The following is a 26,423-nucleotide window of genomic DNA, read 5'->3' as shown; positions in this document are numbered from 1 at the left end:
TGCGTTATTTGTTCCAGAAGTACAGATCTGTGATTCAACAGTCTTACACAATTCACAGCGCTCACCGTAGCACATATCTTCCCCAATGTCCATCACCCAGCCACCCCATCCCTCCCACCCCCGACCACTCCAGCAACCCTCAGTTTGTTCCTGAGATTAAGAATTCCTCATATCAGTGAGGTCATATGATACATGTCTTTCTCTGATTGACTTATTTCACTCAGCATAACACCCTCCAGTTCCATCCACGTCGTTGCAAATGGCAAGATCTCATTCCTTTTGATGGCTGCATAATATTCCATTGTGTATATATACCACATCTTCTTTATCCATTCATCTGTCGATGGACATCTTGGCTCTTTCCACAGTTTGGCTATTGTGGACATTGCTGCTATAAACATTGGGGTGCACGTACCCCTTCGGGTCCCTACATTCGTATCTTTGGGGTAAATACCCAGTAGTGCAATTGCTGGATCGAATGGTAGCTCTAATTTCAACTGTTTGAGGAACCTCCATACTGTTTTCCAGAGTGGTTGCACCAGCTTGCATTCCCACCAACAGTGTAGGAGGGTTCCCCTTTCTCCACATCCCCGCCAATATCTGTCGTTCCCTGACTTAATTTTAGCCATTCTGACGGGTGTGAGGTGGTATCTCATTGAGGTTTTGATTTGGATTTCCCTGATGCCGAGCGATGTTGAGCACTTTTTCATGTGCCTGTTGGCCATTTGGATGTCTTCTTTGGAAAAATGTCTGTTCATGTCTTCTGCCCATTTCTTGATTGGATTATTTGTTCTTTGGGTGTTGAGTTTGATAAATTCTTTATAGATTTTGGATACTAGCCCATTATCTGATATGTCATTTGCAAATATTTTCTCCCATTCTGTCGGTTGTCTTTTGGTTTTGTGGACTGTTTCTTTTGCTGTGCAAAAGCTTTTTATCTTGATGAAATCCCAATAGTTCATTTTTGCCCTGGCTTCCCATGCCTTTGGTGATGTTTCTAGGAAGAAGTTGCTGCGGCTGAGGTCGAAGAGGTTGCTACCTGTGTTCTCCTTTAGGATTTGGATGGACTCCTGTCTCACATTTAGGTCTTTCAACCATTTGGAGTCTATTTTTGTGTGTGGTGTAAGGAAATGGTCCAGTTTCATTCTTCTGCATGTGGCTGTCCAATTTTCCCAACACCATTTGGTGAAGAGACTGTCTTTTTTCCACTGGACATTCTTTCCTGCTTTGTCAAAGATAAGTTGACCATAGAATTGAGGGTCCATTTCTGGGCTCTCGATTCTGTTCCATTGATCTATGCGTCTGTTTTTGTGCCAGTACCATACTGTCTTGATGATGACAGCTTTGTAATAGAGCTGGAAGTCCGGAATTGTGATGCCGCCAGCTTTGCTTTTCTTTTTCAATATTCCTCTGGCTATTCGGGGTCTCTTCTGGTTCCATACAAATTTTAGGATTATTTGTTCCATTTCTTTGAAAAAAATGGATGGTATTTTGATGGGGATTTCATTGAATGTGTAGAATGCTCTAGGTAGCATTGACATCTTCACAATGTTGGTTCTCCCAATCCATGAGCATGGAACGTTTTTCCATTTCTTTGTGTCTTCTTCAATTTCTTTCCTGAGTATTTTATAGTTTTCTGAGTACAGATCCTTTGCCTCTTTGGTTAAATTTATTCCTAGGTATCTTATGGTTTTGGGTGCAATTGTGAATGGGATCGACTCCTTGATTTGTCTCTCTTCTGTCTTGTTGTTGGTGTATAGGAATGCCACTGATTTCTGTGCATTGATTTTATAGCCTGCTACTTGACTGAATTCCTGTATGAGTTCTAGCAGTTTTGGGGTGGAGTCTTTTGGGTTTTCCACGTACAGTATCATATCATCTGCAAAGAGTGAGAGTTTGACTTCCTCTTTGCCGATTTGGATGCCTTTGATTTCTTTTTGTTGTCTGATTGCTGTGGCTAGGACTTCTAATACTATGTTGAATAGCAGTGGTGAGAGTCGACATCCCTGCCGCATTCCTGACCTTAGGGGAAAAGCTCTCAGCTTTTCCCCATTGAGAATAATATTCGCTGTAGGTTTTTCGTAGATGGCTTTTATGATATTGAGGTATGTACCCTCTATCCCTATACTCTGAAGAGTTTTGATCAAGAAAGGATGCTGTACTTTGTCAAATGCTTTTTCTGCATCTATTGAGAGGGTCATATGATTCTTGTTCTTTCTTTTGTTAATGTATTGTATCACGATGTTTGATTTGCGGATGTTGAACCAGCCTTGCAGCCCAGGGATAAATCCCACTTGGTCGTGGTGAATAATCCTTTTAATGTACTGTTGGATCCTATTGGCTAGGATTTTGGTGAGAATTTTTGCATCCATGTTCATCAAGGATATTGGTCTGTAATTCTCCTTTTTGATGGGATCTTTGTCTGGTTTTGGGATCAAGGTAATGGTGGCCTCATAAAATGAATTTGGAAGTTTTCCTTCCATTTCTATTTTTTGGAACAGTTTCAGGAGAATAGGTATTAATTCTTCTTTAAATGTCTGATAGAATTCCCCTGGGAAGCCATCTGGCCCTGGGCTTTTGTTTCTTGGGAGATTGTTGATGACTGCTTCAATTTCCTCAGTGGTCATAGGTCTGTTCAGATTTTCTATTTCTTCCTGGTTCAGTTTTGGTAGTTGATACATCTCTAGGAATGCACCCATTTCTTCCAGGTTATCTAATTTGCTGGCATAGAGTTGCTCATAATATGTTCTTATAATTGTTTGTATTTCTTTGGTGTTGGTTGTGATCTCTCCTCTTTCATTCATGATTTTGTTGATTTGGGTCATTTCTCTTTTTGATCAGTCTGGCCAGGGGTTTATCAATCTTGTTAATTCTTTCAAAGAACCAGCTCCTACTTTCGTTGATCTGTTCTACTGTTCTTTTGGTTTCTATTTCATTGATTTCTGCTCTGATCTTTATTATTTCTCTTCTCCTGCTGGGTTTAGGCTTTATTGGCTGTTCTTTCTCCAGCTCCTTTAGGTGTAGGGTTAGATTGTGTATCTGAGACCTTTCTTGTTTCTTGAGAAAGGCTTGTATTGCTATATACTTTCCTCTCAGGACTGCCTTTGCTGTATCCCAAAGATTTTGGACGGTTGTGTTTTCATTTTCATTGGTTTCCATGAATTTTTTTAATTCTTCTTTAATTTTCTGGTTGACCCATTCATTCTTTAGTAGGATGCTCTTTAGCCTCCATGTATTTGAGTTCTTTCCGACTTTCCTCTTGTGATTGAGTTCTAGTTTCAAAGCATTGTGGTCTGAAAATATGCAGGGAATGATCCCAATCTTTTGGTACCGGTTGAGACCTGACTTGTGACCTAGGATGTGATCAATTCTGGAGAATGTTCCATGGGCACTAGAGAAGAATGTGTATTCCGTTGCTTTGGGATGGAATATCCTGAATATGTCTGTGAAGTCCATTTGGTCCAGTGTGACATTTAAAGTCTTTATTTCCTTGTTGATCTTTTGCTTAGATGATCTGTCCATTTCAGTCAGGGGGGTGTTAAAGTCCCCCACTATTATTGTATTGTTGTCAATGTGTTTTTTTGCTTTTGTTATTAATTGCCTTATATAATTGGCTGCTCCCATGTTAGTGGCATAGATATTTACAATTGTTAGATCTTCTTGTTGGATAGGCCCTTTAAGTAGGATATAGTGTCCTTCCTCATCTGTTATTACAGTCTTTGTTTTAAAGTCTAGTTTGTCTGATATAAGGATTGCCATCCCAGCTTTCTTTTGGTGTCCATTAGCATGGTAAATGGTTTTCCACCCCCTCACTTTCAATCTGGGGGTGTCTTTGGGTCTAAAATGAGTCTCTTGCAGACAGCATATGGATGGGTCTTGTTTTTTAATCCAATCTGATAGCCTGTGTCTTTTGATTGGGGCATTGAGCCCATTTACATTCAGGGTAACTATTGAAAGGTATGAATTTAGTGCCATTTTATTGCCTGTAAGGTGACTGTTACTGTATGTTGTCTCTGTTCCTTTCTGATCTGTGCTGCTTTTTGTCTCTCTCTTTGCTTAGAGGACCCCTTTCAATATTTCTTGGAGGGCTGGTTTCATGTTTGCAAATTCCTTTAGTTTTTGTTTGTCCTGGAAGTTTTTTATCTCTCCTTCTATTTTCAATGACAGCCTAGCTGGATATAGTATTCTTGGCTGCATATTTTTCTCGTTTAGTGCTCTGAAGATATCTTGCCAGTCCTTTCTGTCCTGCCAGGTCTCTGTGGATAGGTCTGTTGCCAATCTAATATTTTTACCATTGTAGGTTACATATCTCTTCTCCCGAGCTGCTTTCAGGATTTTCTCTTTGTCTGTGAGACTCATAAGTTTTACTATTAGATGTCGGGGTGTTGAGCTATTTTTATTGATTTTGAGAGGGGTTCTCTGTGCCTCCTGGATTTTGATGCCTGTTTCCTTCCTCACATTAGCGAAGTTCTCTGCTATTATTTTCTCCAATATACCTTCTGCCCCTCTCTTTCTTCTTCTTCTGGGATCCCAATTATTCTAATGGTGTTTCGTCTTATCGAATCACTTATCTCTCGAATTCTGCCCTCGGATCCTGTAGTTGTTTCTCCCTCTTTTTCTCAGCCTCTTTACTTTCCATCATTTGGTCTTGTATATCACTGATTCTCTCTTCTGCCTCATTTATCCTAGCAGTTAGTGCCCCCATTTTTGATTGCACCTCATCAATAGCCTTTTTGATTTCGACTTGTTTAGATTTTAGTTCTTTTATTTCTCCAGAAAGGGTTTCTCTAATAACTTCCACGCTTTTTTCAAGCCCAGCTAGTATCTTTAAAGTCATGATTCTGAACCCTATGTCCGACTTCGTACTAATGTCCATATTGAGTAGGTCCCTGGCTGACGGTACTACCTCTTGTTCTTTTTGCTGAGGTGATTTTTTTCGTCTTGTCATTTTGTCCAGAGGAGAATAGATGACTGAGAGAACAAAATGCTAACAGGTTTACAACGTTCCCAGCAAATATACTGTATACAAATCAGAAAAGACCTGAAACCAGGGGAAAAGAAAGGGAAAGAAAGAAAAAAGAAAGAAAAAAAAAAGAAAAAAAAAGATAAAAACAAAAACAGAACAATACAAAAAAAGCAGAATGTGATCACATATGTTCAGGCTAGTGCATAGATCAGTGCCACCCACTAGATTTGGGGCGTATTTTGGTCTGTTAGAAAAAAGTGCCTCCTAAAATTTTAAAGGAAGAAAGACATATATGTACAAAATAAGGGTTGATACAATGAAGGGATAGAAGATGACTGTAAAGATGAAAATTATAATAGATTTTATAAAAGGACTTGATAAGATAAGAAGTTTGAAAAAAGAAAGAATATTTAAAAAAAAAAAGAAAAAAGGGAGAGAATGTGATCAGGCAGGAGACTAGAACAGAATCATACACTAGTGATTTAGGGTATATTTTTATCTGTTAGAAGAAACTGTATCTCAAAATTTTAAAGAGAGAACAACTTATATATATATGCCAAAAATAAGGGTAACTACTATGAAGGTATAAAATATTTCTCTAAAAATGAAAAATAAAAAATGTTTTTTTTTTAAAGAGATTGATAAGATGTTGGTTGAAAAAGGGAAAAAGAAAAAGAAAAAAAAACAGTTAACAAAAATTAACTTTGATGAACTAATGAATCATGGTAAAAAAAAGGCATGAATTCTATGTGCAGTATTCCCCTAGCGCTGGAGTTCTCCCGTTCTCCTTGATCGGTAAACTTGGTCTTGGCTTGCTGGCTGTTCGTGCTGATCTTCTGGGGGACGGGCCTGTTGCTGTGCTTTCCAAATGTCTTTGCCGAGGCTGAATTGCCCCGCCCTTGTTGGTCCGGGCTAAGCAAGCTGCTCGGGTTTGATCTCAGGAGCTTTTGTTCCCTGCAAGCTCTCGGTACAGCCTTGGAGGACCAGGGCAAAAATGGTGGCCTCCCAATCTCCACCCGGAGGAGCTGAGAACTCGGGGCCCCGCTCCTCAGTGCGCCCCCAGAGAAAAGCAGTCACTCCCTTGTCCCCGGTCTCCGGCCGCACTCCGTGCTCGCCCGACCTGTGACCGAGCGTTTGTATCTCTGGCACCCGACCCCGGGTGGAGTCTCCAAACCCAGCAGATCCGTGCGGTGCGTTCCCGCGCCGCTCCTCCCTGGGAAGGAAGGGGAGTCTCCCCGGCTCTGCCGCTTGTTGGGTCCCTGCTGCAGGAGCAGTGGCCCGACTGGGCCGCGGATCACAGTTTATGGCCACCCCGAGCTGAGAGCCCGCGCCTCGGCTCCGTCTCTGCAGCCGGCTTCCCCGCTCCGATCCCTGGGAGCTCTGGCGCACTCAGGCTCCCCCGGTCTTTCTGTGACCCTGAGGGTCCTGAGACCCCACTGTCCCGCGAGGGTTCCACCCCCGCTTAGGCACTGCAGCGACGTCTCTCAGCGGAGCTGACTTCTAAAAGGTCTGATTTTGTGCTCCGCGGCTCTAGCACTTGCCAGAAGCGGCTGACGGACGCCCCCTCCCCCGCCGTCTATCCTCCCGAATATCGCCTCGGATTCACTTCTCCGCATGTCCTCCCTTCCAGTAAGTGGTCGCTTCTCTGTTCAGAGAGTTGTTGCTACTCTCCTCTTTGATCTCCTGTTGAGTTTGTAGGTGTTCAGAATGGTTTGATCCCTATTCAGCTGAATTCCTGAGACCAGACGAAATCTAGGTCTCCTACTCCTCCGCCATCTTGCTCCCGCAGCATCATCCTTCTCTTATTTAGTTATAGATAAAATCAACCTTGATATCTTTTTTGCCTTGAAACTGTGTTATAAGAGGACTTTTTCAGATAGGACCAGTAGAGATACTTAAATTGGGTTTGTCCAAGATTATTCTTTGAATTATATGTAAATTTCACTATCTCTGCAGGTTGTGATGATGTAACAATAATCTTAGTTCTGATTAACAGATAAAATGTTATCATTATTTCTTTTGCAATTTACTTAATATAAATAATGTGTTAATTTTGAGTATAATTAAGTGTAAGCTTCTATCAAAATCATCTAAATCTTTCTCTACAGATCATATGTAGTAAGAGGCATAGTATTTATGTTACTAGTTTATAAAAGATGAAGTGTAGGAAAATACAAAAGGCAGTGGGGAAGGGTATTTTTGAGAATTAATAAATTAACAGGGAAATACTATGCCCCACACCACAGGAGGCAGAAACAATGTATGTGTGTGCATGTGCACATATGTACATATGTAGCCAACATAAACACATACATGCATATATATAGGGTATTGTCAAATATTTACCTTTCCGATTTTAAAAAAGGAATCAGGAAATATACTTTTTATGGAAACACAGTAAAAATATATAGTGATTGATGCTAATGTCATCTAAATTAGTCAGTCACCTTCAGTGGGTAGAAAGGGAAATCTGAAGTTTTAAAGAATAAGGGACCTAGAATCACTTGTAAGGATTTGATTTAGGTTTTTTTTTTTCTAAAGATTTTTATTTATTTGAGTTAGAGAGAGAGCATGCACAAGCAGGGGGAACAGCAGGCAGAGGGAGAGGGAAAAGCAGGCTCCCTGCTGAGCAGGGAGCCCAATGAGGGGCTGGATCCCAGGACCCTGGGATCATGACCTGAGCCAAAGGCAGACACTTAACCAACTGAACCACCCAGGTGCCCCAGGATTTGATTTAGTTTATAGCCTGATTTATCTGAACTTAAAGTACATTTACTGTGTGATATATTAGGTACTCATTTGGTGTCAGTTAGATTATATGAGTGATAAACACTAAGTGTATAAATTTATCTCTTTCTTTAATGTTTTCATATATAGGATTTTTGGGGCTGTGGTTGCCTATTCCAGTGTGATGCTGGGAGCTGGTTGGTTTTTTTTTTTGTGGTTGGCTTTTTTTTTTTTTTTTTTAGATAGTGGAGAGTTGTAGAGATTGTTTTGTAATGCATAGAATCTTTAAGCAGTATTCTTTAAATTTGAACTTAGGAATTGCCTATGTTGTCTGATGCTGTTTTGCTATTGACTGATTTAGACAGCTAATCCACTTCATCTCACTTAGCGTAGCTTTGAACTTTCATGGTCATCTGATCACTGTTCTTCAGTTAAAACAGGCAAAATTAAGTAAATTGCTTCCCACCCTCGATATAGATATAGATATAAGTAGATAGATATGCTTAGCTTATGATTAACAAGCTAAATTATAGTTAATATAATTTTAATATATCCAGATTAGTAATAATTTTTTTTCCATTTCTCAAGACAGTGTTCATATTTGGTAATCATTAAGTAATGATAAGAGATATATGACATCATATTTCACCACCTAGTCCCCTATTTCTCCTACTTTCTAACCTGGTAGTTTATAATCCATTCATATTTACTTCTAAAGTTTGTATGGAATTGTTATTACTGCCTCAAATAAATACATATTTTTAATGCTACCAATGTTTTAGGAATTTTAAAAGAAGAATCACCTAACTATTAGATTTTTGTTCACTACATTAGTATAACATCAGTAGCATGTTTAGTCTCTAAATTGATATATATTTTTATTACCCAGAAATATATAGGTTACATTTAACTGAAAATGTACATAAAAAACTGATTTACTGATATTTTGAAGCCCTACATATCTAAGTTTAGGAACCACTCTTGACATATGTCTGTCTTAATAATCCTTTAAGAAATATTCTATTACAAGTGTGTATTTCTTAAACTTCATGTATAGCTATATGTAGGAAGTCCCTTAAGTTGGGGTGCCTGCTTCTCATAGGGTTGATTTTTCCTTCCTTTACTTCTCTTTCCATTCTGGACATTTATCCTTGCTGTGCTTCAATATTTTTCTTCCCTTACAAAGTTGGTCCTTACTTCTGCTTTTTATTCATTTAGCATTTAAAAAAAAATGAACCCTTGGAAGTTAAGGTGGCAGAGTAGTAGGGGGACCCTATGCTTGCCTCATCCCTGAACACAGCTAGATAAATATCAAATCATTCTGAACATCCAGGAAATGATCTGAGGACGGAGAAAATAATCTGCACAACTAGAAAGAGAAAAGAGGCCACATTGTGGAGGGTCTGAAATGTGGAGATGTGATTTGGGGGAGAAAAGAATCATGGTGCAACAGAGGGAAGGGGCCCTGATCAGGGAGAGGGGAAAGAGAGAGAGAGAGAACACAAATGCAATGCATTGCATAAAAAAACACCCCCTGAAACAATTGATGGGGAAAACAAGAGGGGCTGATTATTGCAAATTTTTACAAGCAGTGGAGCTCTAAGTCTGAAGTTTTAGAAGTCTATGCCATCACCAGTGTGAGCCTGGTGGGCATAGAGGTACTCCTGTGGAGAAGGAGAGGAGAGGCCCAGTAGTAGACAGTGTGGTCTGAGGATCCTCTGAGTTACACTAGGAGGGACAGTTCCCATTCTTTGAGTGCATTTGGGAGAGGTGTCACTGCCTCTCCAGGGACAGAGGAGTCCGTGGGCACCATTGAGCTGGCCTGTTCATTAGTATAGGAACAGAGACACCTACTGAGGGCAGCTAACCTGGATGCTGGCTTTTTTCTGTGCTTTATCATAAACTCTAAGCACCTACATGTTCTTGTGACTGACCTTCTAGAAAAATCCCACACCAGCCACAGTTCAGTGAGACGATCCTCCAGAGGATCAGCATGGGTCCATGCAGTGCCATTTCCCTAAAATTTGAAGTTTTGAAACCCAGCTGGCATGCCTGAGATAAAACACAGGAGCTTTGTGCCACCTGGTGGGCAGAAGGCTCAGACACAGATGGTAAAGATAGGGATCTGAGGGATGCCTGGGACAAACTAGGGGAGATTGTTTGCTCTTCTGAGAGGGCTTCCTGGATAGCTGTGGGCATTAAATCCCCTCTTCAGGGATGAGAGAGTCAGCTGATACAATTTTTACCCCTGCCCATCAGCAAGGATGGACTTTAGTGAGCAGCACAATGCCCAGGGTGGAAGCTTGCCCACTTACACTAGGTGTTTTTTGTTTTTTGGTTACATTGGGACAAGTGTGCCTGTGACTCAGAGCATCAGCAGCCCCCCCCCCCCAGATGACCAGCACAAACTGCCCCTGCCCCATTGCACCAAGTTTACTGACCACAGAGAGCTATAAAGCTGTAGCTCTAGGAGAAATAGGATCTAGCCTCTTTTAACAAGTAGACTAAAACACACCTATTTTAAACTTGCTACACAGCGGACAAGGTCCAAGCACTCCCCACTGCAGACAAGGAGAAACTCTGCAGGGGAATGACCTGAGGGAAAGAGCAGCCAAAACACAACAGCAGAGTGCACATAGCATACACCAGAAACAATTCCCGAAGAACCAGGGCCTGGACAGTATACGACGTTTTCTTAATATAGCCATTACTCCCAGGAGCAGGAAACATAACAGACTTTCCTAACACAGAGAAGACAGAGAGCTACATACAATGTCAAAATGGAGGAATTTATCCCAAAAGAAAGAACAAGAAGTCAAGGATAGGGATCTCATCAAAACAGATATAAGTAATATGCCTGAACCAGAATTTAAAACAACAGTCAGAAGGATACTAGCTTGGCTAGAGAAAAACACAAGGAGTCCCTCACCACAGAGATAAAAGACCTAAAACCTAGTCTAGCCAAAAAAAATGGTATAATGAAGATGTGAAACTGACTGGCTGTAATGACCACAAGTAGGGAACAAGCAGAAGAACAAATAAGTGATAAAGAAGATAAAATTGTGGAAAATAATGAAGCTGAAAAGAAGAGGGAAAGAAAAATATGGACATATAACAGATATATTCAGAACATTTCATCCTAAAGCAGCAAAATACACACTCTTTTCACGTGCACAGGAAACAGTCTGCAGAAAGAATCACATACTGGGTCATGAATCAAGATTGAACAAGTATAAAAAGATTAAGATCAAACTGCATATTTTCTCACCACAACACAATGAAACTAGAAGTCAACACAGAAAAAGTTTGGAAAGACCACAAATACATGGAGGTTAAAGAACATCCTACTAAAAAAGCAAAATATTAAAAGAAATGAATGGGTTAACCAGAAAATTAAAGAAGATGTAAAGACATACATGGAAGCAAATGCAAATGAAAACATGATGGTCCAAAACCTTTGGGATGCAGCAATAGCAGTCATAACAAGGTAGTATATAGCAATGCAGGTGTACCTCAAGAAGCAAGAAGACTCTCAAGTACACAACTTAACCTTCCATCTAAAGGGGCTAGGAAAGGAACAGCAAAGAAAGCCTAAATCCAGCGGTACAAGGGAAATAATAAAGATTTGAGCAAAAATAAATTATATAGGAACAACAACAACAAAACAGTAGCACAGATCAGTATAACTAGGACTGATTCTTTGAAAGAATTAATACCATTGATAAACCCCTAGAAAAATCTTATCAAAAAGAAACAGAACATACCCAAATAAATAAAATCATGAATGAAAGAGGAACAATCACAACCAACACCGCCAAAATACAAACAATTATAAGAGAATATTATGAAGAATATATGCCAAAAAAATGGGCACCTAGAACAAATGGATAAATTCCTAGAAACATAAACTACCAACACTGAAAAACAATGAAACAGGAAGAAATAGAAAATTTGAACAGACCCATAGCCAGCAAAGAAATTGAATCAGTAATCAAAAATCTCACAACAAACAAAAGTCCAGGGCCAGTTGTCTTCCCAGGGGTATTCTACCTAACATTTAAAGAAGCGTTCATACCTATTCTTCCCCAACTATTCCAAAAAATAGAAATTGAAGGGAAATTCCCAAACTTTTCCTATGAGGCCAGAATTACCTTGATTCCAAAACTAGGCAAAGATCCCACTAAAACGATTTATAGGACAATATCCCTGATGTACATGGATGCAAAAATTTTGAACAAGATACTCACAAATTGAATCAAACAGTACATTAAAAGAATTATTTGCTGTGATCAAGTGGTATCTATCTGGCTGCAAGGTGGTTCAATATTCACAAATCAGTCAATGTGATACACCACATTAATAAAAGACAAGAACCATATGATCCTCTCAATAGATACAGAAAAAAGCATTTGATAAAATATAGCATTCATTGTTGATAAAATTCAATGACGTAGGGGACTAAGTAATATACCTCAACGTCCTAAAGGCCATATATTAAAGACACACAGGTAATATCATCGTCAATGGTGAAAAACAGCATTTCCACTACGGTCAGGAACAACACTAGGATGTCCACTCTCACCATTGTTATTTAACATAGTACTGGAAAGTCCTAGCCTCAACAATCAAACAACAAAAAGGAATAAAAGGCATCCAAATCAGTAAGGAAAAGTCAAACTTCCACTCTTTGCAGATGACAATACTTTATGTAGAAAATCCCCAAGACTCCATCAAAAAATTGTTAGAACTGATATATGAATTCATCAAAGTCACAGGATAGAAAATCAAATACATTTGCATTTCTATACACCAATAATGAAGAAGCAGAAAGAGAAATCAAGGAATTGATCTCATTTACAATTGAACCAAAAACCATAAGATACCAAAGAATAAACCTAACCAAAGAGGTAAAAGAAAGGTACTCTGAAAACCGTAAAACTCTAATGAAAGAAATTGAAGATGACACAAAGAAATGGAAAGACATTCCATGCTCATTCATTGGAAATACAAACATTGTTAAAATGTCTATACAACCCAAAGCAATCTACACATTTAATGCAATCCCTATCAAAATACCACCAGGATTTTTCACAGAGCTGAAACAAACAATCTTGAAATTTGTATGGAACAGGAAAAGCCCCTGAATAGCCAGAGGAATGTTGAAAAAGAAAACCAAAGCTGGGGCATCACAATGCCTGACTTCATGCCATATTACAAAGCTGTCATCATCAAGACTGTCTGGTACTGGGGCAAAAAAGACACATAGATCAACGGAACAGAACAGAAGACCCAGAAGTGCACCCACAACTATATGGTCGTTTAATCTTCAACAAAACAGGAAACAATATCCAATGGGAAAAAGACAGTCTCTTCAACAAATTGTGTTGGGAAAACTGGACAGCCACATTCAGAAAAATGAAACTATACCACCTTCTTACATCACACAAAAAATAAATTCAAAATTTATGAAAGATGAAAGAGCTTAATGTAAGACAGGCTCCCACAAAAATCCTAAAGAAGAACACAGGCAGTAACCTCTTTGACATTAGCTATATCAGCTTCTTACTGGACATTTCTCTTGAGGAAAGGGAAAGAAAAGTAAAAATGAACTATTGGGACTTCATCAAGATAAAACTTTTGCACAGTGAAGGAAACTAAACTTCCCCCTACAGAATGGTGGAAGATATTTGCAAATGACATATCTGATAAAGGGCTATTATCCAAAATCTATAAAGAAATTATAAAACTCAACACCCAAAAAGCAAATAATCCAGTTAAGAAATGGGCAGAAGACATACATGAATAGACTTTTTTCCAAAGACATACACATGTCTAATAGACACATGAAAAGTTGCTCAACATCACTCATCATCAGGGAAAGACAAATCAAAACTACAGTGAGATACCACCTCACACCTGTCAGAATGGCTAAAATTAACAACACAGGAAAAAACAAATATTGGTGAGAATGTGGAGAAAGCACAACCCTCTTATACTGTTAGTGGGAATGCAACCTGGTGCAGCCACTCTGGAAAACAGTACAGAGGTTCCTCAAAATTTAAAAATATAACTGTCCTATGACCCAGCAATCACACTATTAGGTATTTATGCAAAAGATACAAAAATGCTGATTCTACAGGGCACATATACCCCGATGTTTACAGCAGCATTATCAACAATAGGCAAATTGTGGAAAGAACCTGTGTGTCCATCAACTGATTAATGAATAAAGATGTTGTATATATATATACCATGAAGATTACTCAGCTATTAAATGAATGAAGCTTGCCATTTGCAATGACGTTGACGTTGGTAGAGTGTATTATGCTAAGTGAAAACAGAGAAAGATAAATACCATATGATTTCACTCATCTGTGGAATTTAAGAAACAAAACAGGTGAATATAGAAGTGGAAGAAAAAAAATGTAGGCAAATCATAAGAGACTCTTAAGTATAAAGAACAAACTGAAGGTTGATGGAGGGAGGTGGGTGGGGCAATGGACTAAATGGGTGATGGGTATTGAGGAGGGCACTTGTGATGAGCACTGGGTATTATATGTAAGTGAAGAATCATTAAATTCTAATCCTGAAACCAATATTACAATATATGTTAACTAACTAGAATTTAAAGAAAAACTTGAAAAAATATAATGCAGTATAAAAAATAGTGATAATGTGATAAAGGGAAAATTTCTGCAAAAGAAAAATTCAAACCCTTGTCTTATAGATATGCAAAACTCTTTGATAAAGTTATTGTTCATCTAAATATTGATGCCTAACCACTAGAAGGTGTAGTTATGCTATACCACAAGGGATGCAAAGATAAATAGTATAAATAATTCAATAACTTCAATTTTTATAAACATTTTGTGGTTTTCAAAATTCTCAGTTGACTCTGTCACCCAGATCTGAAATAGATAGGGTCGGTTTTATTGCCATTTTATAGATGAGGGAACTAAAGAGCTGATCCTAGTAAATAGAATAATCCAAGCCACGTGGGAACTAGCTTGCCACCATTGTTTGGTTTTCAGTCAGGACAAATTGATACTATTTTCCTAACCTAAATATTCTATAATTACTTCCCAATATGTACATTATTTGACGTGTTTTGTTCACCCTAGTTGTGTTTTGACATTTACATTATTATTACTATGAACGCTCTTTCAAAGTAGGCTGATACTTAGCTTGGTTTTCAATGACCCTGGATTATTCACTGCATGAGAAGAGTACATCAAGCTGTTTCCCAGATCTTTTCATGGACATTTTAACAAATCCACAACTAAATGCTCTTGGAATTTCTGGGTGATCAAACTGGCCTGTCTACCCAGAAATATAGCAAATGTTTGAACAGATGGATATTGCATTATTACATAAAACCCAAACAATTATGCTTTAAAATTTCTCTTATTTTCAATTTTATTTTAATTCCAATATAGTTAACATACAGTGTTATATTAGTTTCAAGTGTACAATATAGTGATTCAACAGTTCCATACATCACCCAGTGCTCATTATGACAAATGCACTCTTTTATCCCCATCATCTATTTCACTTATGCCCCACCACCTTCCCTCCTATAACCAGTTTTTCTCAATAATTAAGAGTCTGTTTCTTAGCCTCTCTCTCTCTCTCTCTCTCTCTCTCTCTCTCTCTCTCTCTCCCTCCCTCCCCCTCTCTCCCCCTCTCCCCCCTTCTGTCTCTCTCTCTCCCTCTCTTTTTTCTCCTTTGCTCATTTCTTGTTTCTTAAATTCTACATATCAGCGAAATCATATGATACTTGTCTTTCTCTGACTTACTTCACTTAGCATTATACTCTCTAGGTCCATCCCTCTTACTTTGTTTTGACTTGTTTTCTGGAGGTATCTATATTTAGTACCATAGTCCTAGGAAGTAGTCATAATAGCATTATATAGTATGATTTCCTAATGGATTGTCTTCAGCTTCTCTTTCTCATTAACAGGTGATTTCAAATGAGTTAATCAAAGATTGAAGCAGTAGTGTATTTGGCAGTTTCTTTTGTACTCTATCAGTATGTTTTTCCAGTGTTATAGCATTGTTGGGCCCCTGAATTAAAAAGATGATCACAGAGTGTAGAGGTCAGAGCATACTATTTTAGTTGTGATTGAGCCTTCATAATTTTTATATTTATCAACAATTACTATGATATTCCAAAAAACCCACTAACTCATCATCCTTGTCTCAGATTTGTCATATGGTGTTGAAAAGAACAGTGGTTCCTATTTCAAAGTTATTAGATCTTAATTTCACAGTAGCAACTTTCTTTACAGAGATCAACTATGATCAGGTACTATGTATAAGTTTGCTAGGGCTGCCATAGCTAGGTACCACAGACTAAGTAACTTAAACAACAAATTTATTTTCTCATAATTCTGGAGGCTAGAAGTTCAAGATCAAGATGTTGGCAAAGTTGGTTTCTTCTGAGGCCTCTTTCCTTGGCTTGTAGATGGTTGTCTTCTCCCTGTGCTTTCACATGCTTTTTCTTCTGTGTGTGTCTATGTCTTAATCTCTTCTTGTAAGAACAGCAGTCATACTTGATAAGGGTCCATCCTAATGACCTTATTTTACCTGAATTACCTTTTCTAAGGCCCTGTCTCCGAATAGTTACATTCTGAGGTGTTGGGGGTTGAGACTTCAGTGCATGAATTTTGAGGGGAAACAGTTCAGCCCATTAACATATTGTATACCTTTTTGTTTCATTAAGGGAAGTGATATATCTGACAAAATTTTTTATCCTCAAGTCCAAATTTTATCTCTGTGTCCCCAGTGGGTAGCACAGTGCTTAATACATAGCATATGCTCCATGAATGCTGTTGATTTTTCTGAATGAGTGAATAATTAAAGATAAAAGGCAGTATATATGGGAAGATTATGTAATATATCACAACTTTATTATACCAGGATAGAGAAAATTTTTTGAGGATGATTCACTCTTAGGAGAAAACAAATGGATTGCTGATAGGTACATTACTATTTTATTTCAGGCTAGAATGCTGCCAGTCTAAAGCTGGAATGTTGCAGAACCAGAAGAAAGTGAAGTAGAGGAAGGAAGGAAGGCTGCAGATGACAAAAAAAATGTTTTAATAGTAAACATTAATAAATATAGCCTTGGAGAGGCTGAGAAATGTTAGGCAATAGACAAGAATGGGCTGGAGAGAAGATGAAATAAGAAAGACCAATATTGGAAATGATGACACAGAGTATCAGATAATTTGACAGTAAAAAAAAAAGAGCACATGCAAATTATAAAACACTTCTGTAATAAGTTGTGTGTGTGTGTGTATTTGTGTAGATATTGATATTTATATACCTATATAACTGTATGTTAGAAGCACCTAAATAGTACTGTTCAATCGTGAGCATGTATCAGAATCATCTGGGTAGGTTTTAAAAAATGCTAGGTCTCACCCTAGTTCTACTGAACCATAATCTTTGAGAGTGGGTGGGACTCAAACATATATATTAAATAAATATTTATTTTACTAGTGATTTTTATTTGCAGCTAGGGCATTGTAAACTACTGTTTACTTAAAGGCAAACTGGCCATAACTTAGTAATACAATGCATAGTAAGTGGTTTGCTTAGGACCATATGTTTTTAATAGAGAAAACAGATGACCAATCAGTAAGTTAATATCAGCATTTTTAAAAAGTACAGATTCTGGAGTCATTATGCCCTTCATTTATGTTAAGTACAACACAGTGTAATAAAAATACTGACCATGAATAATCTGGAAAAATGTTTATATTCCTCACACTCTAAGGAAAAATACTTATTTCATTAAATTTGGAAATAAAGTCAGTTCTGTTCAAAACTGACACAATTCCATTATCCAGAATGAATTCCTGTTTCCCTATTTCCTTTATATATTAAAAAATTAATTCTGGATAAGTATTTTTCTCCTTTTTTTTCAAGGCATTTAAAAATAATTTTGAGGGCGCCTGGGTGGCTCTGTTGGTTGAGCGACTGCCTTCGGCTCAGGTCATGATCCTGGAGTCCTGGGATCGAGTCCCACATCAGGCTCCCTGCTCAGCGGGGAGTCTGCTTCTCCCTCTGACCCTCTTCCTTCTCGTGCTCTCTCTCTCTCATTCTCTCTCTCTCAAATAAATAAATAAAATCTTTAAAAAAATAATTTTGAGGGTTTTTTTTTACTAGTTAATTTATCTTTAAAATCTTTCATTTTAAAATTGAGAATAAGCTAATGGTTGCCAGAGGGAAGGGGAACTGGAAGATGGGCAAAATGGATGAAGTGAATTGGGAGATACAGGCTTCCAGTTACAGAATGAATAAGTCATGGGAATAAGAGCTACAGCATTAGGGAATATAGTCACTGGTATCATAATAGCATTGTATGGTGACAGATAGTAGCTACACTTGTGATGAGCATAGGATATCATATAGGATGGTTGAATCACTACCTTGTACACCTGAAAGTAATGTAACATTATATGTCAACTATACTAAAAAAATAATAAATACTATATATATAGTGAATATACCAGTAGCCCATAATTTATATATACATATTTATATATATTTAATAATTTATATACATAAATTAAAACAAGTATTATTGTATGGTATTATATGGTATTATTATACCATAATGAATACAAATTATTTTTATGCCATAATAAATACCAAAGAAAGTGAATATATATATATACTAGTAGCCCATAATTTATATGCATATATATATATAAATTAAAACAAGTTTTCCTTCATTCCCTTTTTATGAAATTGCATCAATTTCTGTGGCTGTCTGCTCCCATAAAATCAAACAAATATTGTGGTATGCCTTAGGAATGCAGAGATGAATGTGATAATACCTGCATTCAGGAAGCTCACAGTCTAGTGGGAGAGAAAGACAAGGTAATGAGTTATTAGAACACAGTGTAACAATATTTTATGGGGGCTATCCACTGGGGAAAGTGGTCTTTTCTAATCTAGTAGTATTTTCATGTTGGAAACTTTTTATGGTAATGCTGCCAAAAATTGAAAGGTATGTTATTTTTTGAAAGATGGGCATCTGTGGATTTTAATTAAGAGAAGAGGCATTGGGCAGACACTTTCATTTGGAAGACATTCTTAGGTTTGGTGAAACTAACTAGAGTATAGTTGTTTCCTTGGTGATAGTAACTAGAATAGAGTACAGTTGTTTCCTATCTCTGAACATTTTTAAAAACCTAATGTCATCATGACCCATGTTTATAATGATGATCTTAAATGGCAGAAACTAAAGTACTTAAATGTAAAAATGCTGTACTGTGTTCAGCATAGAATCACAGACTTGTGGAAAACCTTAAAGACCCATCTGATATAACCTGTTTGTCATGTAAGAACAGTGAAGAAGAATAGTTTGTGATTTGGCCAAGGCTGCTTATCTTATGTATGGCAGAGCTAGGAGCAAAACTTAGTCTACTGACTCTTCTTTTAGTGTTCTTTCAGGTTCTTTCAGGTTTCTTTCATATTATATGCTCTGAAGACCAGTAGTACATTCATAGTATGTGGTGAAAACTCAGTTAACCATAATATTAAGAGTATACAGTGATATTGCTTTTGTTTTACACATATTCTATTGCCAAGGTGCATACAGATATGCTGTACTTTAATCCCAGATTGGTAGCTGCAAAGCATATGTATTTCCATTAAAAAAAGTTTTTGACTCTTTTGGGGAAAGTTACTCTCATATCTACTTAGGAGTCTGCTGAAATACTATTTTAATGTATAACAAACATCTATGGACATACTTTTAGAGCTGATTCGTCATTTCTGGCTGATTAGTGATTACAGATACCTAAAGCTAAAATTCCTTTGCCTACCCTCATGAGAGAGTGAATGTTTGACTATTTGTGTAACATGGAAGTTATTTTAGCTGCCATGAAGTCTAGTTTACTTGGGATTCTGCTCATGCCCACTTGGGCCATAGTCACTATTTATTAATCAATCAATTAATGCATGAATTGATTGAGAATGTTTTTGCCATCCAGACCAGAATTTAATGTGGTGTTCTGGAAAGCTACCAAGACTTCTAGACATTGTGATTAACTGGTCATGTGAACTTAAACTCTGTGGGCCTCAGTTATTTCCTCTATAGTTAGAATGTTGGATACTATATCCCAGGTCTTGCTATTTTGTGATATGTAATATACTTGAGGTTTTTTTCATCCTAGCTACTGTGCTTCTCTAGGGACTAGAATTATACCTCACTTGAGTATAATCTTCACAGCTGAATAGAGTCCTACATCAAAAAGCAGGAACACTCCCTGGGTGGCTTCTTTTCTGCCTGACCCAGGTGGTAGGAAATTTGGCATATCATTTATATACAAAGTTTCAATAAAAATAGGGTCATGGCCTGGAAACGTGTTTGGGCTTTGCAGATTTTGTTTGCCTATAGCCAGTTTTTCTGTTCAATGATGTAGCTAGTTGAACATTTAAACATTCATATATCACTACTTAAAATTAAGGCTACTGAAATTCCATTTCAGAGAACTTTTGAAGCTCACACATTTTGCCATGCCCTATAATTTACAAGGTTTTATCTGTCTCTTGACTTTCTCTGCAGCCACCTCATAATTCATACTCCAGGGAGGGTCTTTTGTTTTGTTTTTTAAGTAGGCTCTACACCCAATGTGGGCCTTGAACTCATGACCCTGAGATCAAATCACATGCTCTACAAACATTAAGAATTGCATGCTCAACCGACTGAGCCGGTCAGGCACCCCTCCAGTGAGGGCCTTAAAACTGTTAGTTGTTGATGTTTTTCTTTTGTCACTACCTAGTTGGAAGGGAATCCTGAAGCATAGATTTTATGTGCTTATATTTACATGCAGTTATATAATAGGGGTGGTTGTGTATCTCTGTGTGTTAGAAAATAGGAAAGTGAATATACTAGTAGCCCATAAAACTCTGTGTTAAGATGAAAGGGTTGGATAGTCAGTTAATTTCTAGTGTGATTTCTGGTTCTAAATGGAGCTAATCATTAGATGTTGCAACTGGATTTGAGTGTTGTTTGGATTTCTTTTTACAGGATGAAGGTGTTGTTAAAGAAATCCCTATTACTCATCATGTTAAGGAAGGATATGAGAAGGCAGATCCTGCACAGTTTGAGTTGCTCAAGGTTCTTGGTCAGGGATCCTTTGGAAAGGTAATAAATGCTTTATTTTTTTTCTCTTCTGAACATTTAGCCAAAATAATATACGTATAGATAGACATTTCGAAAATATGCCATTTCTAAATTTGTCAAAGGATACACACAAAGGTAACTCTCTGATTTTACTCTTTTTATTTCTGTTGTACTTTTAGTCCCATTTCTTTATACTTATGTGTAATAATCAGTGTTTTCCAGTACCATGGGCTCACTCATTTTTTAGGACAAAATATAGCATACTATTTATTAGCTGCCTATATCAAAGTAGTTTGATTTTTTTTTAAAGTCTTCCTTTTTTCTCTGTTCATATACTGGCATGATCACAGCTTGCTCTTTCCTAGTGATTTTATCTATATTCCTTAGCTCTATCAAAAATGTCAGAATGTATTACCAATTCATATATGAGTGCATGAATTCACCTATTATCTGTTAAGTAGTATGTATATAAATTACAGCAGGGGCAGGTACTGGGTGACATATAGATGATGTGAAACTCCTGCCTTCAAGGAGCTTAAATTTCAAGGGAGGAAGCAAAATTGAGAAAGATTAGCTCTGAAATCATTGAAACTGTTAAGTGCTTACTGGCATAAGATTCTCAGAAGTGTGTAGGTCTGGTTCTTGATGTTTGTACAGCTAATGACATCCAAGACATGAAATTTACTGTACATACACAGTAATTAACAGCCCTTAAGAAAACAACAACAACAACAACAATGTAAGGGGAGAAAGATAAAGTGAAGCTACTAATTTGAGGGTGTCTGATATTTAGTTTCAAAAGGGAAAAGTGGGGCAGCTGAATGGTGATTATTATGATCTGAATCATTTTAAAAGAAAGATATTTATTGAACACCCAGTATGTGCACATTTATAAAAGCAGTATTAGTGAATATAAAATTGACATTAATTGTCTTAAAGTAATCTGATATCTGTGTGGTATAGAATGTAACATATTAAATACAGAGAAATGTTTTCAGGACACAACAAAGACAGACTATGGTAGATTATGGTTTAATAGTAAATTGGTACAGGAGGTATATGAAGACAAGGAGATAAGACCTGAATACTTGTACTGGGGAGAGTAAAACTTTAAAAGATTGTGTGTGTGGGATGTGCTTATAGAACTGACCTGTAGAGTAGGCATGTGCATTCTGCATACCTATATGTTTTTTTAAATTTCTTAAAGTACAATATTGTCTTAATTATTTTACATGGTATTTTTATGATGTTAATTTTAGAGGAACAGAGATGCAGTTCTTTTATATCCAAAATGTATAAATGCTTAAATTTCAACTTTAAAATTTCACCAGGCAAACATTTGAAGTCATTAAAATCATTGCTTTTTCATTTGATGCATATATCTACTCATATGTATATTTATTTATATCCAGCTTTGCTCCAGAAATGATTTAAGGTTTTCATAGATGAATATCAAATAAAATAAAATTAAAAATAAGTTGAGATGATTACAGCAGGAAAGATTAGATGAAGCCAGTGATATAATCTTGTCGTTTACAAATGACATAAAAGCCTGTAAGTCTCCTAGAAGTGGGACCAAAATGAAGTCTTAAAATTTCTGGCAGCCATTATAAAGAAGTTGATACTTTTAATTGCATGATTATGACAGTATCTGTAAGGTTGTAAACAGATCTAACAGACGAGAAAATTTTTTTTTCTCATGGGGATTCATAAAATACAATATAACATAATGTAGTGTCTTCGATAACATCTTCACATTAAATATAGCAATATGTGGACAAGTTGTCAATGTAGTCCTTAAATTCAGGAAATACTCAGCTTTGTGCAGGAACTTCAGTTTAACAAGGATATCATAGAAGCCTTTTTAAAATTTGTAATACTAAAATACAAAGTATTGGTCTTCATGCAGTTCATCAACAAAAGAAATATTAAGGAGGTGGCTTATTTCTTTTTTCTTAGGATGTGAACCTGCATACTTGTCAGTACTACATCATTTGCATGGGCATTGGGTAGATGTGACTTGTTATATGCTGAACCTATGCGGGAATTTGGCCAAAGCTGCAAATCAAAGTGTAGGAGAAATTCCGAGAAACTTTGGGCTGTGGCCTTATTTAGTTGTCTGCAAAAGTTCCATTGTTAAAATGCAATAAATGGAATTATGGCCTACATAAAGCCTTGCAATTAGATATTTTTATAGCATATTTAATAGGGAGAACACCATTAAAATCATTTTAAAGTTGTATTTCAAAGAAGCTTATATTATCATCATGAAATAAACATATAAAATTCTGTACTGAACACACCAAGTATAATGCTATTAATGATCATTAATGTATGGATTGGAATGTAGTATACCAAACAGCTTACATTAATTATTTTAAAACACATCAAATAAAACACATGAAAATATGTCTGAAATTGTCAGATTAGCTTTCCTTGTATTTCACATGCCAAGTAATATTTATACAACACATACCTTTTAACATTCGTGGATTACAATTTTTTTACTTATTGATATTACAGTATAGGAATTAAAAATGAAATTTTTAAAAGATTTATTTTTAGAGAGAGAGCACATGCACGTGCATGCACACAAGTGGGGGGAGGGGAAGAGGGAGAGAATTTCAAGCAGACTCCTTGCTGAGTGCAGAGCTAGACCCAGAGCTTGATCCCACCACCCATGAGATCACGACCTGAGCTGAAATCAAGAGTCAGATGCTCAACTGAATGAGCCACCCAGCTGCCCCTAAAAATGAATTTTTGAAAATACTAAACCCTTGCCCTCTTGAGTCATTTTCAAGAGATAGTTTTATAAATGTTTACATCTTAAAATTTCTTACAGTTTTTTCTCTTCAATCAATGTTAAAGCTGTGTGATCTTTAAGTTCACATGAACAAATACTTACAGAGTACTTATTAATGGAAAATATAGAAGTCCATGTAACCAAAAGAGGTATATTGGAGTAACTCACTCACTAATTTCTTTTCTGACCTGTTTCCAAGAATTGGATTAGTGTGACTGAAAAGAAACCTCTTTGAACAGGATAGATATGTTTTTAGATACAGTAGTTTGAAGCCATGCAACTTCTTCTGTAGTTGATCATGGGAAGAGAGCAGAGAGGATATTTTCTTATGCTAGTTCAGTCCATCTAAGATCTGAAAAGAACAAATCAGGTGATGAACAAATAAACAATTATTTCTCTAGACCATAAATGATGACTTCTATTAGAGGCCATATTAGGATACTAGTGGGTATTAGAAGAGCTAGGGAAAAAGTGATTGCTTTGTGCAAGTGTCTTCCTGAAAGTCTGGACCATTTTTTTTCTTTTTTCTTTGCTTCTTTTTGCCCTCTATATTCCATTCTTTTCATCCCTACTAAGGGCTATGTTTTAGAACAGTAGTTCTCAATGTGTGGTCTGTCTACTCTTGGGCATCCATAAGACACCTTCAGGGGGTCCTCAAGGTCAAAACTATTTTATAATAATACTAAGATACTATTTGTAAAACTTCTGACACCTTGGCACAACCAAAGCAGTGACTACAAATTATGTCAGTAGTCATTGTACTCATTGCTACGTACTTGGCAGTTTAAAAAAATGCAAGTTTTACTTCAAAATGTCCTTGATGAGGTGTTAACAATTTTTAAATTTCTCAAATCCCAACCCTTGAGTATACTTCTTTTTTTTTTAAAGATTTTATTTATTTATTTGACACACAGAGAGAGCGAGAGAGAGAGAGAGGGAGAGAGCACAAGCAGGGGGAGCGGCAGGCAGAGGGAGAAGCAGGCTTCCTGCATGAGCAGGGAGCCCGATGTGGGGCTCGATCCCAGGACTCTGGGATCATGGCCTGAGCTGAAGGCAGCAGTTTAACCAACTGAGCCACCCAGGCGCCCCAAGTATACTTCTTTTTAATGTTGTGGGATGAAATGAGAAGTACATGTAAAGAACTTTAGCTGTGTATAAAGAACTATGTACCAGAAGCTGCATACCATCAAAACAAAGCACTTGTGTGATTTTTTGAGTTCTAAGCTGAACTAGCCACTTTTTCCATGGAACACCATTTTTACTTGAAAGAATGATTGACAGGGAGCTTGGGTGTCTCAGTCGGTTAAGCGTCTGCCTTTGGCTCAGGTCACAATCTCAGGGTCCTGGGATCGAGTCTCATGATAGGCTCTCTGTTCAGCGGGTAGTCTGCTTCTCTCTCTCTCTCTCTCTCTCCCCCTTTATGCTCTTCCTCTTTCTCTCAAATAAATAAATAAAAGCTTTTAAAAAAAGAATGATTGACAAACTATGGTTACTTAAACTTGGGTATTTGGTAGATGTTTCCTCAAAAATGAATGGAAGGGATCCTGTTATTTCATGGGAAACAACTGGCAATATTTTTGTCAATGATAAAATTTGAGCTTTGAAGCAAAAAATTAGCTTTGAAAAATTTTTATTTGACACTGTGAGCTTGACATCTTAATACTCAAAAAACTTTTCTGATGAGATCACTGCTGTTAAACATTTGGAAGATTTGCATAACTCAGTGAAGCAATATTTTTGAGATTATCAACACATATCAAATCAGATAGTACAGAATCCATTCAAAGTGTAAGGTAGCAGCAATGTTCACAATAGCCAAACTGTGGAAAGAGACAAGATGTCCATCGACAGATGAATGGATAAAGAAGATGTGGTATATATACACGATGGAATATTATGCAGCCATCAAAAGGAATGAGATCTTGCCATTTGCAGTGATGTGGATGGAACTGGAGGGTGTTATGCTGAGTGAAATAAGTCAGTCAGAGAAAGACATGTATCATATGACCTCACTGATATGAGGAATTCTTAATCTCAGGAAACAAAGTGAGAGTTGCTGGAGTGGTGGGGGGTGGTAGGGATTGGGTGGCTGGGTGATAGACATTGGGGGAGGGTATGTGCTATGGTGAGCACTGTGAATTGTACAAGACTGATGAATCACGGATCTGTACTTCTGAAACAAATAATGCAATATATGTTAAGAAAAAAAAAGAAGAAGATAGCAGGAGGGGAAGAATGAAGGCGAGTAAGTCAGAGGGGGGATATGAACCATGAGAGATGATGGACTCTGAAAAACAAACTGAGGGTTCTAGAGGGGAGGGGGGTGGGGGGATGGGTTAGCCTGGTGATGGGTATTAAAGAGGGCACAGTCTGCGTGGAGCACTGGGTGTTATGCACAAACAATGAATCATGGAACACTACATCAAAAACTAATGATGTAATGTATGGTGATTAACATAACAATAAAAATTATTAAAAAAATAAATTGCCAAGTACTTGTCAAAGAAAAAAAAAGTGTAAGGTAGACCAATGGATTATTATGTAACAGAATATGGATGGTTAATTGATATGGTTTCAGATTCTCTATTGTAACCAACCTTTAAGAAACTGCCACTTTTTAAGTTCTTCTGTCATATCAAAGAAGAATAAGCACAATTATATAAAAAAGCTATTAAAATACTCCTCCCTTTTCTGTATACATATCTGTGTGAGGCCTGATTTTCTTTCTCTACTTCAAGCAAAACAACTTAATTGCAACAGATTGAATATAGAAGCAGATACAA

At 37.1% G+C, this 26,423-nt stretch overlaps 1 protein-coding gene across 3 annotated transcripts in view; it reads left to right on the top strand.

The window, feature by feature from the left end:
• RPS6KA6 (ribosomal protein S6 kinase A6) overlaps positions 1–26,423 on the top strand; it is a 196,037-nt gene that overhangs the window by 46,883 nt on the left and 122,731 nt on the right. For 2 of the 3 annotated variants that reach the window (XM_073880923.1, XM_025879483.2), the window contains exon 3: positions 20,742–20,858. The exons of the other annotated variant lie outside the window; for it this stretch is intronic. In XM_073880923.1, coding sequence (XP_073737024.1) covers positions 20,742–20,858 — 117 coding nt within the window. The remainder of the gene's footprint in view (positions 1–20,741; positions 20,859–26,423) is intronic. 3 annotated transcript variants of the gene reach the window in all.

Source organism: Callorhinus ursinus, unplaced genomic scaffold (assembly GCF_003265705.2).
Source record: "Callorhinus ursinus isolate GAN/ISIS: 27379988/994484 unplaced genomic scaffold, GSC_fseal_2.0 scaffold40, whole genome shotgun sequence".
Classification (NCBI taxonomy): Eukaryota; Metazoa; Chordata; class Mammalia; order Carnivora; family Otariidae; genus Callorhinus; species Callorhinus ursinus.
This window is presented reverse-complemented; position numbering and strand designations above follow the sequence as displayed.